The sequence below is a fragment of the Hyaena hyaena genome, unplaced genomic scaffold (assembly GCF_003009895.1).
Source record: "Hyaena hyaena isolate Hyena2069 unplaced genomic scaffold, ASM300989v1 scaffold_409, whole genome shotgun sequence".
Taxonomy (NCBI): Eukaryota; Metazoa; Chordata; class Mammalia; order Carnivora; family Hyaenidae; genus Hyaena; species Hyaena hyaena.
In genome coordinates, this window is record NW_024081046.1 from 1,284,104 (window position 1) to 1,298,599 (window position 14,496).

At 62.7% G+C, this 14,496-nt stretch overlaps 1 protein-coding gene across 1 annotated transcript in view; it reads left to right on the top strand.

Moving 5' to 3' along the window:
- The window catches only part of KNDC1 (kinase non-catalytic C-lobe domain containing 1), a 67,000-nt gene that overhangs the window by 48,299 nt on the left and 4,205 nt on the right, over positions 1-14,496 (top strand). The window contains exons 23-32 of the mRNA XM_039252445.1: positions 1,335-1,364; positions 5,031-5,124; positions 5,222-5,319; positions 5,628-5,848; positions 7,886-7,999; positions 8,847-8,994; positions 9,112-9,291; positions 9,795-10,001; positions 10,401-10,483; positions 10,735-10,885. Of these exons, the coding sequence (XP_039108376.1) occupies positions 1,335-1,364; positions 5,031-5,124; positions 5,222-5,319; positions 5,628-5,848; positions 7,886-7,999; positions 8,847-8,994; positions 9,112-9,291; positions 9,795-10,001; positions 10,401-10,483; positions 10,735-10,885 (1,326 nt within the window). The remainder of the gene's footprint in view (positions 1-1,334; positions 1,365-5,030; positions 5,125-5,221; positions 5,320-5,627; positions 5,849-7,885; positions 8,000-8,846; positions 8,995-9,111; positions 9,292-9,794; positions 10,002-10,400; positions 10,484-10,734; positions 10,886-14,496) is intronic.

Consider the following 14,496-nt stretch of genomic DNA (forward strand, 5'->3'; position numbering starts at 1 on the left):
CCACGTGAGTCAGTGACCCCCTTCTGTGCACCCAGAGCAGCTGAAGGCGGGTCTCGAGCTGCGTGCACTCGGTGTTCCCAGGAGGCAGCAGGTGGGAGCAGCCCACGTGTCCATCAGCGGATGAGCGGATCCAGATGTTCACACACTGGGGCGTCCCTGAGCCTCGCGGGAGGGAACCCCCCACCGCACCGCGGACGAGCCCCGAGGGCACGATGCCCAGTGACAGAAGCCAGGCGCATGACCCCACCGTCACGCAGCCCCCGGAGCCGTCCCCTCCTCGGAGACAGCAGACGGTGGGGCCAGGGACAGGAGGGGGCGGGGACCTGGTGTCTGATGGGGGACAGACCTTCCAGGAGGCGAGAGTCCTAGGGATGGAGGGTGGGGGTGAGCGTGCTGGATGCCGCTGAACAGCTCAAGGAAAAAATTTTTAAACGGTACATTTTACATTATATATATTTTGTCACAAAATTTCTAAATAAAAATTGTAAAAGTAGATGAGTAAAAGGGGAGTGACAACCACTGGCCTCAAGGGCTTGAAGTGACGCCTGCAAATGTCACCCTAGGCGAAGCTCTAAGTGACAGAGAAGACACGGGGCAGCATCCCGGGGAGTCCCCTTCGCCCTCCCCTCAAGCCCAAGCCGCCACCGTCCCGCCGCCCCGGCCGCAGCTGGACAGAGACACAGGAGCCCCGCTGACCTGGAGCGGGGGATGGGGGTGGCCGCCAGGGCAGCACATGGCGCCCACACCAACTCCCCCAACAGCTGTGGGGAAGGTGGGATGCGAAGTCCAGCTGTGTCAGCAGCGTCACAGGTCACCCTCTGATGCCACACGTCATGTCCTCTGACGTCGTAGGTCACGTCTGCTGACTACAGGCGCACCTTTATGGGCAGCCATCGACCGACCGCCTGTTTCCGGCCCCTTGAGTTCAGGGCCACAGAGGGTGGCTCTTACCTGTGCGAGTGCTTGGCACCGGCTGACGGGGCTGCCCTCAATCCTGTGCTGTCCTTGGGGTGGTGGCCCCTCGCAGGCAGATAGGCCCACTGGGGAGCGCCGGTCACCCACGCACCGTACGCAGACTGTTCTTGAAAGTGGGCTCAGAGACGCACTCAGCGCAGAAGGCTCTGGTGCCTGCGCCCGTTCTTATCTGGACCATGACCCTGCGGTTGGGACAAGGTTCCCCGGGCCTGCTGCCACTGAGAGTGCGGCTCAGTCCCACAGTCACTCTGCGGGCGGCTCCCACGGGGACAGCACGCAGGAGGCAGGCAGTTTGAGGGAAGCTGTGGAGCGCCCAGGAGTGACCTGTTTTCCCTTCTATTCCTGCTCGCCTGGGGAAGACCGGTCTGCTGGAACCTGAATGCTGCCAGGTGAGTTTCCTGTGCCCTTGTCTGCGTCGTGGGTGGGCTGGATGAGGCCGGCCACAGGGTCACATTTCTCTTTGAGAACCGTGTCTGTTTCAAACAGGAGCCCCAGACAAGCTCCAAAGGTATAAGACGCCCATTAGGCACACTTCAACGTTTGCTCCCCAAACAGAGCGAGTGTGAAACAGGCCCAGGCAGTGGGGTGGGGGAGTCGAGGGGTATCGTGCTCGCTCGTCTGTCACCGACCGCACAGCAGCCCGCGCTGACTCGCACCCGTGCGCCTGCCTCGAGCGTGCGCCGGGAGCTGCCTTCCGCGTGGCCACAGGCATCTGGGAGGCGGCGCACACAGCACAGAGGTCCTCTGCCGCCCTTGGCCTGCTGTTAAAACAGGCTTTGCTTTCAGTATGGAGGTAAATGGTGCTGCTTTCAGTTCATCCCTCTTTTCTCTCTTTGCCTCCAAGTTGTGGCATTTCCAGCTTCCTTCCGACTGTGGTTCGGTCTCTTCCCCAGCACTGGCCAGCCTTCAGGCCTGCGTAAATCAAGGGCCACGGTGTGTGACTGTGTCTCAGATCAGTCACATTTATTTCTCTTATGATTCTATGAAAAAAATTCCTCAGTTGGGTTCCGCCAGGGGAATCGCCTAAAGTCGAATGATCCTGGCTGTTTTACTCAGACGCAGCCAGTCTGGCTCAGCCTGTGTGTCAGGTCAGCTTCTCTTTCTGCCAGGTGTGGCCACGGCCACAATGCCCGGTTCCCATGTTTCTTCTCCACCATCCGGTTCTGTGTGAATTTTAGTTCATGTAGATTTAGTTTAAAATCAGTCAAAACGGTCCTTTCCAAAAAACCAGTCTGTAGTTCAGTAGCGTGAGAGCGTTACTGACAAACTTCACACCTGAGGTTACCGAGATGCTCACTTGGGACGAGACTGCATGAGCCCTGCTCTGGCAGGTGTGACCCATCGGCCCCAGTGCCCACAACCCCCCTAAGGGAAGGGATCTGTATCCGCATCTGGAGAAGTGTGCAACGGGGTGATGGGACTGGATGCGGTGTGGCCTCAGAGGGTGCTCTCCCCATGGCTGTTCTGAGCCACACAAAAGGAGGGAGCCCTGGAATGTGGGGCTCGGGGCCATCCTTCCCCTCTCCAGCCGGGGCCACGGCGTCGTCAGAAAGCCAGGGTCACAGAGAGGCATGCATGGAGGGCACTGCAGAGACACTCAGGCTCCACTCAACCCCAACATCCAGAGGGCAGAGGAGGAGTCCTCAGCGAACACGGCTCTGTGGGGCCACCTGCGTTTACCACTGAGTGGAGATTTGTGCCATCTGACAGGACTGCCCTCAATGAGGAAATGTTCCAGATCCATGCCATCTATCAGGGCAGCCACCAGCCGCGTGTGGCTAACTGAGCATTTGAGGTGCAGCCCACGTGAGAGGAATTGACAGTTTTCATACCGTTGAAACAGAAAAGCCACCACACCCGGCCAGTGGCTCCCAGGCCAGAGGCGTGCATCGGTCCTGCACACACGTCTGGCCCACATACCCCACGGGCCCGTTCTCCTCCGCACCCTGGCAGCTAGTGACCGGGCCCTCCCGCTGTCAAGGAGGGGAGGCAGATGTGCGCCCAGGTGTCAGATCTGCTCAAACACAGGCCCAGCCGAACGGCACGTCGGCAGCTTTGGGGCAGCTGTAGCTGCCTTGGCAGGCTTCTTCCCCACGGGCCTGCCTCACATGGGGGGCCCTCTCGTGGTCTAAATCGACCTCCTTGATTCCTCCTCGACTCCTCCTAAATCGTCCCGGTGCGTGACGTCCTCCCCTGCCCCTGGCAGCTTGGACTCAGAGGCCATGGGGGACCTGATCTAACAACCGATGGTTGTGTCTGAGCGACCTCCCCAACGCCAGGCACGGCCCTGCCCCCCAGCTGCCCTGGGCCTGAGGTTCCTACCATCTAGCCGCTGTTAAAATAGCAGCATGAAGAAGAAAACAGTCACATGAACCCCCTTTTCAGTAAAACCACCAGAGAGAAGAGATTCAAATATTTAAATTAAAACATCATCTGCATTTTTTATTTTACAAAGTCGTACAGAAATAAATGCTACCAACAAAGCAAAGTCCATTGTTATAGTTAGAGGAAATTACGGGAAAGCTTGTTTGGGTTTGAGCTGATTAGATGTCCCCAAGTGAAGACCAGAGTGTATTTGGCATTCAGATTAAAGCTGTTGTCGGCGTGACCACTTCAGGGCCCGGGGCCCACCCTGAACCCGGTTAACAGGAGGGGTTCTTCCCAGGGAGTCTGAGACCTCCCGGAGCCAACGCCGCCCCTTTCTCTGGTCCCCGGGCCCAGCCTGGGCCCTCGCTGTGCCTACGCACAGCCGCAGCTGGAGACCCACGATCAAGGCCCGCTCCCAGGGACCCACGTGGCTTCCCGACCCCTCGCTGCTGCACTGCGGCGTCGCTCCTCCGCCCTGGGCTGCGCCGGTGCGGGCAGCGGGCAGCTCTATGTCAGCTCCCTCCGTGAAGGGAGGGGCCGCAGCCGGACTCCGGTTCCTCCCAGCACTGCCTGCCCCGAGCGGGCCTGGCCCCTCCGCGCGAGCACCCTTCGGGCCACCCTGGGAAGAGGCGCATCCTCTTCCTGCAGACGCAAACTTTCCGGAAGGGCGTCGGGGCCTCTGGCGCTGGGCTCCCTGGCGGGCAGCGACCCGGCGGAGGCCCAGCTGGCACCGCGGCCCTCTGGGCAGCCGCAGGCGGCAGCGTCCACACGGCCAGGCCACTGTCCCCTCACAGGGCGGCCGAGGGGCCCGGCGGGAACTGGGGCCTGTCGCCCCAAGTCTGAGGCAGGGACTCCGCGCTGGGGTCCCCCGGGCCGCCCTACAGGGACCTCACTGGGCCGCAGGTGCCCCCGGCCCGTCCCAGTGCCAGGAAGGCCGTAGGCACGGGCCAGGCGCCCTCCCAACCGGCCCGAAGCGGGATCTGGAGAACTCTCCAGAAGGACGGACTCTGTGGGCCAGGGCAGGTGCCAGGGCTGGAGCCAAGGCAGGAGGCGGGGCCTGGGCTCCAAGGGGCGGGGCCTAAGCACTGGACCCTGCTAGCCAGCCCCCCCCCCCCCCCCCCGGGCGTCCTGGGGGCTGCTGGGTACCAGACCGGCTGTAATTTTTTTAAGAGGCTCGGTGGAATCCCTGCCTCTCATTGGCTGGGCTGTGGCAGTTTCTCATTGGCTGAGCCATGACTACGTCTCATTGGCTGGGCTGTTGCCGGGGCCTGGAGGAAAGCTTCCTTCCTCCCGGGAGGCGGTGAAGTGGATCCACCTGCAGGGTCTCTAACGCCCCGGGCGTGGTGGGCAGAGAGCGCCCCCTGCTGGCCTCCCCACGTGTTGCACCGCGGTTTCCCTTCACATTTCCTAGTCTCCTTGGTCAAACGAGGCGCCGGGCCCCGCATCCCCGCTCGCGGGCACGGGTAGTCCTTCTGTGGCTGTTCGGCAGCTTTCCCCGAAGACCTTCCTGATGAGTCATGCGTGTCCCCGCATGCTAACCTGTTTCCCGCGTGCGCATTCTGTGTGGGCCTTGCTGAGCATTCTAGACAACAGACGGCTGCTGTGAGTGGAGCCTGCCCCCCACGCCCGCCCCCCGCGCCTCCTGCAGGAGGGCTGTGGCCCGGGCTCACAGGCTCTTTCCTCGCCAGGAGCTGGAGCAGCAGCTCATGATAGAGAAAAGAAACTACCGGAAGACTCTGAAGTTCTACCAGAAGCTCTTACAGAAGGAGAAGCGAAATAAAGGTAGCATTGCGTGTCCACGTGCCAGACACAGAGTCGAGCAAAGGGGCCCTCCAGCAGCGCAGGGGGACCACTTTGTGCCTCCTCTGCCTGCCCCCAGGCTCCGAGGTGAAGACCATGTTGTCCAAACTGAAAGGGCAGCTGGAAGAAATGAAGTGCAAGGTGCAGTTCCTGGGACTGGTCAAGAAGTATCTCCAGGCAAGTCCCTGCATCCGTGCCCCTCCCGCCTCCCCCATCTCCGCCCCATCCTCCCCCTCCCATCTCCCCGCTCATACCTGCCCCTCCCGTCTTCAGCCCCTCGCTTCTCAAGAGGCCTTAACACTCGTGGGTTCCCAGGAAATCAGTCCCTGGAAAAAAGCATAAAAACGTGCCCTGATTTTTGAGCGGCCACAGCTGTGCTATCCTCTGGGGTTAGTAGCAGGGTGACTCAGCACCCATGTCCCGCAAGCACCCGGGGGCAGCAGGTCAACCAGCCAGAGGCAGCTCGCTCCCCACCCCGCTCACAGGTCATGTACGCCGAGCGGTGGGGCCTGGAGCCCTGCGCCCTGCCCGTGATCGTGAACATCTCGGCGGCCCACTGCGACACGCTGGATTTCAGCCCTCTGGACGAGTCCTCGTCCCTCATCTTCTACAACGTCAGCAAGCACCCTCGCGGCGGCAGACAGAGGAAGGCCCGCGTCCTGCAGGCCGGCACGCCCCTGGGGCTCATGGCCTACCTCTACTCCAGGTGCGGCAGCCCGGGCCCAGCGGGAGGCAGACCGTGGGTCCCCTGGGCCCCTTCGTGCCTTCTGAAAGCAGAGGGGAGATGGGAAAAAAAGAATCAGGCCCCCAGGAGGTGAATGAGGTGAGGAAAGTCTCTGCATTCCCTCATCTCAGATGAGGGACTTATTTTATTTTAGAAAAATTTTAATCAGAACTTTAAGCTGCCTCGTGTCAGCTGCCAGTTGCCCCCTTTGCCAGGCTCTTGGCTGGACGTGCGCCTGTAGACCTGGGCATCTGGGTCTCAGCTGTGCCCGGGCAAGTGCCGTGGAGGAGAGACGGGGAATGCGGGATGCAGGTTAGCGCAGGGGCTTCTGGATTTAAACACACACAGGGGCCTCAGAGACCCGCCTGGACCCCTTCCCCTTTGCTGGGTCGAAATACCCCTTAATGAATCGTGTGGCTCCCCAGGGACTGCCAGTGAGGTTGGTCTCCACCACTAATTGAACTGTTTCTGCAGCCACTGCCTCCTGGCAGAGCACTGCATCAGACACCCTGACTGATCGGCGCACGGGTGCGCTCTCACCCTGCAGCAGGGAGGACCAGGCCACTCACACCCAGGCTCACAGGGACCCCCGGACCACCCCCAGGCCCCTGCACCCTTGTGCCCACCCTGTCCCTCGGCACAGCCACGTGCCCCGCATGGGCCTCTCGTGTCCACCCGGTATCGGCCCAGGGCCCCATGGCAGGTTCCCTTGACCCGATGGCCTGGACCACTCCCAGCCACGGAGCCCAGCAGGTCAGGGCTGGGCACAGACTACCTTCCCAGATGATGGTGGAGGCCTCCCCCTGTCCTGGCTTTGGGGGACCCATGACACACTTGAGGGCCCCCAGGGCCCTTTTTGAGCTGGAAGCTATGCTGACCCCAGAACTGATGGTCAGGTGTCAGCAGGGGACACTGGGGGCTGTCAGGGAACGAGGGAAGTCCCCTAAGAGCAGAGGCGTCCCTGGCCTCCCAGATGGAAGCCTCTTCCCATGTTCTCCTGAGGCGGGCTGTGCCCGGCTATGCTGGAAGCCTTCCCCTGGCGGGAGCTGCCCCAGCCAGCCCTTGACCACATCCCCACCGAGGGCTAGTTGTGCAAATACAGGAGACATGCATGTGTGCGTGTGTGTGTGTGTGTATGTGGTGTGTGCGCTAGGGGTATGCATGTGTGTGTTGAGGGGTATTACATAGTGTGCTGAGCATGTGTGTGCACAGCACCTCCAACAAGGGGTGAGCCCCCACTCAGACCCCATGGGCATCCCCTTCGTGGGGCAGGCTGGGCCCAACCCCAGCCACAGCCCCACAGCCCCCAGGAGCCCCAGGGTGACCAGATGGCTGGGCTCCCCCAGCCCCCAGACACCAGGCCTCCACCCTGAAGCCCCTCCCAGTGGCCTTGCCAAGGCCCCTGCACCTTTCTGGGATTCAGTCGCTGACCTGCATGGTGTCACCCGTGCTGGGGCTCCCTGGGGCACCCCTGAGGGGGAGGACGCGGTTCCCTCACCTACCTGGTTTTGTCCTAAAGAAACTGAGAACTTTGGGCACAACTAGCAGCTCTCCTTTCTAACCCAGTGACTTCCAGTTCGGGGGCGGGGTCCCTGCCTGCGCACGCGCATCCTCCAAACAGGTTCTAGAAGCCGGTAGCGAGAGTGCCTTAAAAAATCGATGTTAAAGAAGCTCCTCCCGCTAGAAATGGTTGGGAGCTCCTAACGTTACCAGTACCCACCGCACCTGTACTTCTCCGAGTGCCTCTCCTGGGTGCCACCCTCCTGGCAAGGGGCCCGCAAGTCCACGTGCTCACACACACGGAACTCACACGCCTTCTCACTCACGCACATTCACACGCTCTCTCTCTCCCACGTCTACCCCAGAACTGCTAACGGGGGCTGTGGGGAGCCGGGCCCTCCCCACTTACCTGAAGCCCAGGTAAGGTCTCCTGGGAGGAGAGGCCTGCCCGGCCCAGGGGGGGGAGGGGGGGAGCCAGGGGCGGGCGGGCTGTGGTCTGAGCACCTCCTCCCGCCCCAGCGATGCCTTCCTGGAAGGCTACGTGCAGCAGTTCCTCTACACCTTCCGCTACTTCTGCACGCCCCACGACTTCCTGCACTTCCTGCTGGACCGCATCAACAGCACCCTGTCCAGGTACGGCCTGGCCCACGAGGCACAACACAGACACAGGGTGGACCCCGTGGCGCCTTGTCGGTGGCTGTGAAGGGCCAGGGGGTCCCTGGTGCCCCTGACGAGGATGGTGGCTGCGCCCGGCTGGAGAAGGCAGAAGAGGAGGGGGATGCGAGGGGCCGCGGGGCCCAGAGGGGAGCACGCAGCAAGCTGCAGGAGGGGAGAGTGGCCCGGGGAGACCACCGATGCTCACGGAGGAGGTGGGGAGCCGGTGGCCTGAGTGCAGGGGCAGGCGGAGCGCCAAGCCCCTCAGCTGGGGGAGGGGGGCCTGCGGCGCCATCGGTCTTCCTCAGCGGCAGCCGCAGCACGTAGGCAGCCCAGGGCTGCAGCCAGTGAAGGATGCGCCCAAGGAGGTGCTCTCGCCTGTTCCCTGGCCTGGCCTGTGGTCACCGTGGACTCTGCGCATGCCCGGCCCATCAGCCATCGCCTCCCTCCCTGGGGCAGGGACTCACAGGAGAGACCCCCGGGCCCCTTGTCCCTGCACGTGTGGAGCCAGGACCCACTCCGCCCCTCGTGGCCTGCGCTCCCACTGGGTGCCAGAGCCCTGGCGTCTCAGCCCCGGCGGCAGGGGTGACGGGCCTCAGGACTGGCAGCAGGCAAGGCTGGCCGACAGGCACCAGGCCCCTGTCCCGGGTCGCCGAGCCCGAGGCCCGGCTACGCGGCCACCGCCTTCCTCTTCTGCCCCCTGAAGCAGGCGAGGTAGGGCGGAAACACCCCTCAAAGGCAGAGCCACGTGCAGCCCCCACTCACGCCCCCTTGCTGGGCGGTGTCAGGCCCTGCAGGGCTTAGGCCTCCTCCCGTCTGCCTCCAGGGCTCACCAGGACCCGGCCTCGACCTTCACCAAGATCTACAAGCGAAGCTTCTGCCTCCTGCAGGCCTGGCTGGAGGACTGCTACGCCGTGGACTTCACGCGGAACTCCGGGCTGCTGGGCAGGCTTGAGGACTTCATCTCCTCCAAGGTGACCGCGGCCAGCGCCGGCGCCTGAGCGGCCCCACACCCCCCGCGGGCAGCACCCGGGGCGTGAGAGCCACAGCCCTGCCTGGGTGACAAGTGACCGCCCTGTGCCTCTGCCCAGATCCTGCCCCTGGATGGCTCTGCAGAGCGCCTGCTGGGCCTCCTGGAGGTGGGCGCTGACCGGCGGCCCGAGGGCCCCGCACGCGGCTCCGGCCTGGAGGACCCCGGGGAGGCGGAGGGGGACACCAGGCCCCTCAACGCCCTGTGCAAGAGGCTCTCGGAAGACGGCATCTCCCGGAAGGTAGAGGCCTTTCCCGGGGCGGGGGCGGGGGGTGTCCCGGGGCAGCCCAGAGAGCACGGCGCACGTGTGCCTGCACCCTCACGTGCACACCTTTGCCCGTGTGCTCACACGTGTGGACGCGCGCGCGCACGCGCAGCCCTGTGAGGCCGGCACCTCCCGCCCCTGCTTGCCCTGGACCGGGACGGTGCGGGAGCCCCGGCCAAGCGCTCAGAAGGCCCCACGTTCCTGACCCTCGGGCCAGAGGTCCGGGTGGAACAGACCATTGCCAGAAAACGGCCTGGGGCAGGGGCTGGATCGGAAGGGACTTTCCACAACACGGGGGCCGCGCCACACCTCAGGGGCTCTGGCATGGGGGCTGCTGCAGCGCCAGGGCAGGTGTCCTAGAGCCGGTCGGAAGGGGCCGGGGCCGGGGCCGGGAGCCCCCCTGGTCCTCCGCCCGCCCCGCCCGCCTCGGGCCGCTCCCCCCGGGCCTCCAGCCCGCCTGACCGCGCCCGCGCTGGCAGAGCTTCCCCTGGAGGCTGTCCCGCGGCAACGGGCTGGCCCTGCCCCACCACAAGGAGCGCCAGTACACCATCGCGTCCGCCCTGCCCAAGCCCTGCTTCTTCGAGGACTTGTGCGGCCCCTATGCCAAGGCCAGCGAGAAGGGGCCCTACTTCCTGACGGAGTACAGCACCCACCAGCTCTTCTCCCAGCTGACGCTGCTGCAGCAGGTGACCGCGGGGAGGGGCGCTGGGCACCCCCTCGCTCTGCGGCGACCGTGCTGGGGGCGCGTGCGGGGGCAGGGAACTCGGCGGCGGCGCTCAGGACAGGCCCCAGCTCTGCTCCCACCGCCAGCCCCGCCCCGCCCACTGGCGCCTGCATCCCCGACACTCCGGCCTCTCGAGGCTGGAGGGCGCCCTAGGGCCTCCTCCCTCCTGGCGCCCTGAGCCCCGCCCCCAGGTGTCCCGCCCTCCGGGGCCTAAGTCACTTGCGGGTGACAGTAGTGGTGGCGACCCAGTGACCCTACCTGCCGTCACCACGGCTGCACAGAGAGCCCCCCAGAGATGCTGCCCTGCCCCCGGGGCCCCTGGGAAAGGAGCCCTGAACATCTGTGGCCTTGTCTCCGACAGGAATTGTTTCAGAAGTGCCATCCCGTCCACTTCCTAAACTCCCGGGCCCTGGGCGTCATGGACAAAAGCGTGGCCTTCCCCAAGTGAGTGTTCGCCTGCGGGGCGTCGCCCCAGAGCTCTGGGGCAGATGGCTGGTGGCAGGGTCTCGGGGGCTTCACCTGAGCGTCTCACGGACTCTCTTGGCCAAAGGCAGACAGACGCCGGTGTCACGAACGTCCTCGGAGCCGGGCCCTCCCCGCTCCGCAGAGCCCACCCTGCTGGCTGCAGCCCCAGGGGCCCGGGCAGGGCCGCGCCCACACGTCCTCGCTGTGACCTGCGCGCCTGTCTCTTCCAGGCCCAGCTCCTCCGAGTCTCTGTCGGCCAAGACTTGCAGCTTATTCCTGCCCAATTACGTCCAGGACAAATACCTACTGCAGCTTTTAAGAAGTGCGGACGACGTCAGCACCTGGGTGGCCGCTGAGATCGTGACCAGCCACACCTCCAAGGTGGGTGCCCCGGACACTGGGGTGTGGCCGCAGGGGCGCGGCGCCCCACGGGGAGCCCCCCTCGTCCGCTCTCTGGGTCGCCCGAGGCGAGGGTGAAAGCAGTGTCGCGGCTTCTGTCCACAGCGACACTGCACACACCACCCGGCTCGCCCGACGGGCACGGCCTGTCTCACTGCGTCCCAACACGGCTCTTCGGCCTCCTGCACACGCGCACCGGCTCCGAGAGCCACGGCGGGGCCTCGTGCGGGCCACTTGCACACCTGCGCGTGTGCACACCTGCAGCGTCACACGTGCACAGGCACCGACATGGGCAGTCTTACACAAATGCCCTCCCTCACACACATACCCCCTCACGCTCTCCCTCACACACATGCCCACACACACATTCCCTCACACACGTTCACGCTCACATACGTTCACACTCATACGCTCACACTCATACTTACGCGCACACTCCCTCTCATATTCCCTCACGCATACTATCTCACACACTCACACTCTCAAACATCACACACATACTCCCTCTCACACTCACGTACACACTCCCTCACACACACTTCCCACATATGTACCCTCACACTCACACTCCCTCACACACTCACATACCCACAGGCTCTCACACTTCCTCTCACATTCACACTCCCTTACATACACTCCACACACACACTTCTCACACACTCCCCACATATATACCCCCCACACTCACACTCCCTCATATATACCCTCTCAACATACCCACTCTCTCACACTTCCTCTCACACTCACACGCCTCCTCCCTCTCCCCTCACACTCCCTCACACTTCCCACATAGACACCCTCCACACACACACACCTTACACACACACTTCCCACACGTTCCCTCATACACACACTCCCTCACGTACATACCCACTCAGACACACTGCCTCACACACTCACACTCCCTCTCACATTCCCTCACACACACTGTTGCTTTCACACACGTAATCCCTCTAACACACAGACTCACACGTGGTCCCCGTCACCCCCTAGATCTTCTCCCAGATCCCCCGACGCACACGTGCGCCCTCTCTCTCCCACACGCACACCATCCCCCTCACACACACTCACGCTCAGGGTCCAGAGTGCGCCCCCAGGGGCTCCCTGCATCCCCCGCCGGAGCCAGGCCCCAGGGCCGGGAATCCTGACTCGCTGCCCTTCCGAGGGTGGGGACCTTCCTAGTTCCCGCCACACCCCTGCAGCCGGCAGGAGCGCGTCCTCGGCAGGCTGTGGGGTACGCGGAACGGCTCGGTGGTCCAGCCAAGGTGAAGGTCCTGCTGTTCTGGGGCCCCTTCCGGGTCCTGCCGGCCTTCACCCTGACGGCGGGTCTCTCGGCCTGAACTGACCCACCTGCGGCCAGTTCAGCAGCGCAGCAGGCAGTCCAGGAGGGACGGCCACCCGCCTCAGACCCAGCGCCTCCCTCCAGGTCCCCACCCACCCATCCGCGGTCGGGGAGGACAGAGCCCCTGGGCCCCTCGGGCACCTGCAAGGCCTCGCTTGCCTGCCCGCCCGCCCCCCCCCCCCCCCGGCCAGCAGGGGGATGGGGCATCACGAGTCCTGCCCAGCCGGCACCAGGGGACTGCGGTGGGGACCACAGGGCTCCTCCCATGTCCACACCCCTTCCCGCCCCCCGCTGGGTTCCCGCCACCTCCCGGGGCTCCTCCTGGGTGGCCCCCACCACCGCTGCCCTCGGACTGAGTGTGACAGGGAGCTCGGGGGGGGGGGGGGGGCGCCCACAGAGGCCACCACTTCCCCATCGCATGGCAAAGCACAGAGAAGTCTATTCCGGCATTAACTGTCTTTGCAATTTCTTTTCTCTTTTTAATATTCTGTGTTCTCCCGACCCCGCAACCCAAGACCTATTAGCGAGTGCAGAGTTCTCTGCATTTTCCCCCTTGGGCGAGAATTTTCAAGCTTTAGGGATTTATTAGCCAACAGACTGAGCCACCCTCACCTCCACCGAGATGCGGGAACAGGGAGCCTGGGCTCGCCCACTTCATTCTAATCCACAACATTGCAAATACCGTGAGTGACCTCAGAACGTAGCTTCCCTAAACCAGGTCTCCGAAAGGGGCCCGTGTGGTTGGGCCTGACGCGGACTTCCAGGGAGACCTGCCCACGGACAGGTCCGAGGACAATCAACAGTCACTTCACGGCCCTCGGCTTCCCAGGACTAGCCCTCTGTGAGTCCCCAGAAAGCGGGACTCTCCCTCTCCCCGCCCGAAAGGGAAAGTGGGCTCGGCGTCCTGAGTGTGCAGGCGCCCTGCCCGGCCGGCCCCGCGGGCCTGGTGGTCAGCACGCTGGAGCGGATCTCCGGGCGCCCAGCGAGGACCACGGCGTCACTGGGGCAGAGCGCCTTCCGTTGTAACCCTGCGTCCCTGGAAGCGAAGGACAGAATTATCGAGACGGGCAGTACTCAGCCCGAGAGCGCCGCGTGGCTCACCGGGAGACGCGTTTCCAGTGAAACCGCACGTGAAACCTTTGACAAAAGTGTTTGTCACACACATTCCGATATATGTGTTGTTTCGCATGTTGTGTGTTACCTACTGCAATGTCAGAACAATCCAGAAGACAGGCTTGTACATCTGTCAAGTGTGGTCACAGAAAATTGCTAACATTCAAATTCTGAGGCAGAGAACGAACGCAGCGGGGCGGCCACCAGAGGCCCCCGGGGACACAGTACACCCCACGCACACGGCGCCCTGGGGCAAACGGGATGGAGATAGAAGGTGAAGAACAAGCGAGAGCGCGAAGCTTGTCACCTTCAAGAAAAACGTGTTGACTTTTTTTAGATGAGTAACAGTGGGTTTGAAGGCAACACCAGATTTCGGTTTCCTCAGCTAATTTTGCAGGTGACAGAGCACAACAGCCAAGAGAAGGCAGCACCCGGACGTGCATCCGCGGACAGATGGGCGAGCACAATGTGACTGATCCGCGCCATGGAACGGTATTCAGCTTTAAAAGGGAACAGAGTTGTGATACGGGCCAGGGCGTGGACGGCCCAGGAGCACATCGTACTGAGGGAATAAGCCGGTTACAGGAAGACAAATATCCGGAGTCGTCAACGCTGTGATTCCACTCTAGGGGATCCCGGAGGGGTTCCAACCACACAGACAGAAAGTAGAAGGTCGGGGGCAGGGACGGGGGGCGGGAGATGGGGGGCAGCTGTCCGACAGTTGCAGCCTCAGGTTTACAAGAAGAGAGCTCTACGGATCTGTGACACAATGAAGTGAGTGTCACCAACACCGCTGAGCTCTATTAGGAGAGCTGCTTACAAGGGTAAATTTTCCACTCTATACTTTTTACCACTGACATTTTTTTAAATAAAAATGTGATGGAACAGGTTTATCTGAAAGTGCTGGAAATTACATATTTTATATCTATTTAAATGGTTATTTATGAGAGAGAGAGAGAACGTGCAAGCAGGGGAGGGGTAGAGAGAGGAGAGAGAGAATCCCAAGCTGACTGAGTTGTCAGCACAGAGTCTGACACGGGCCTTGATCCCGCAAACCTGAGCTGAATTCAAGAGTTGGACATAACTGACTGAGCCACCCAGGCACCCCTATTTTGCGTCTATTTAAATATATGAAGAA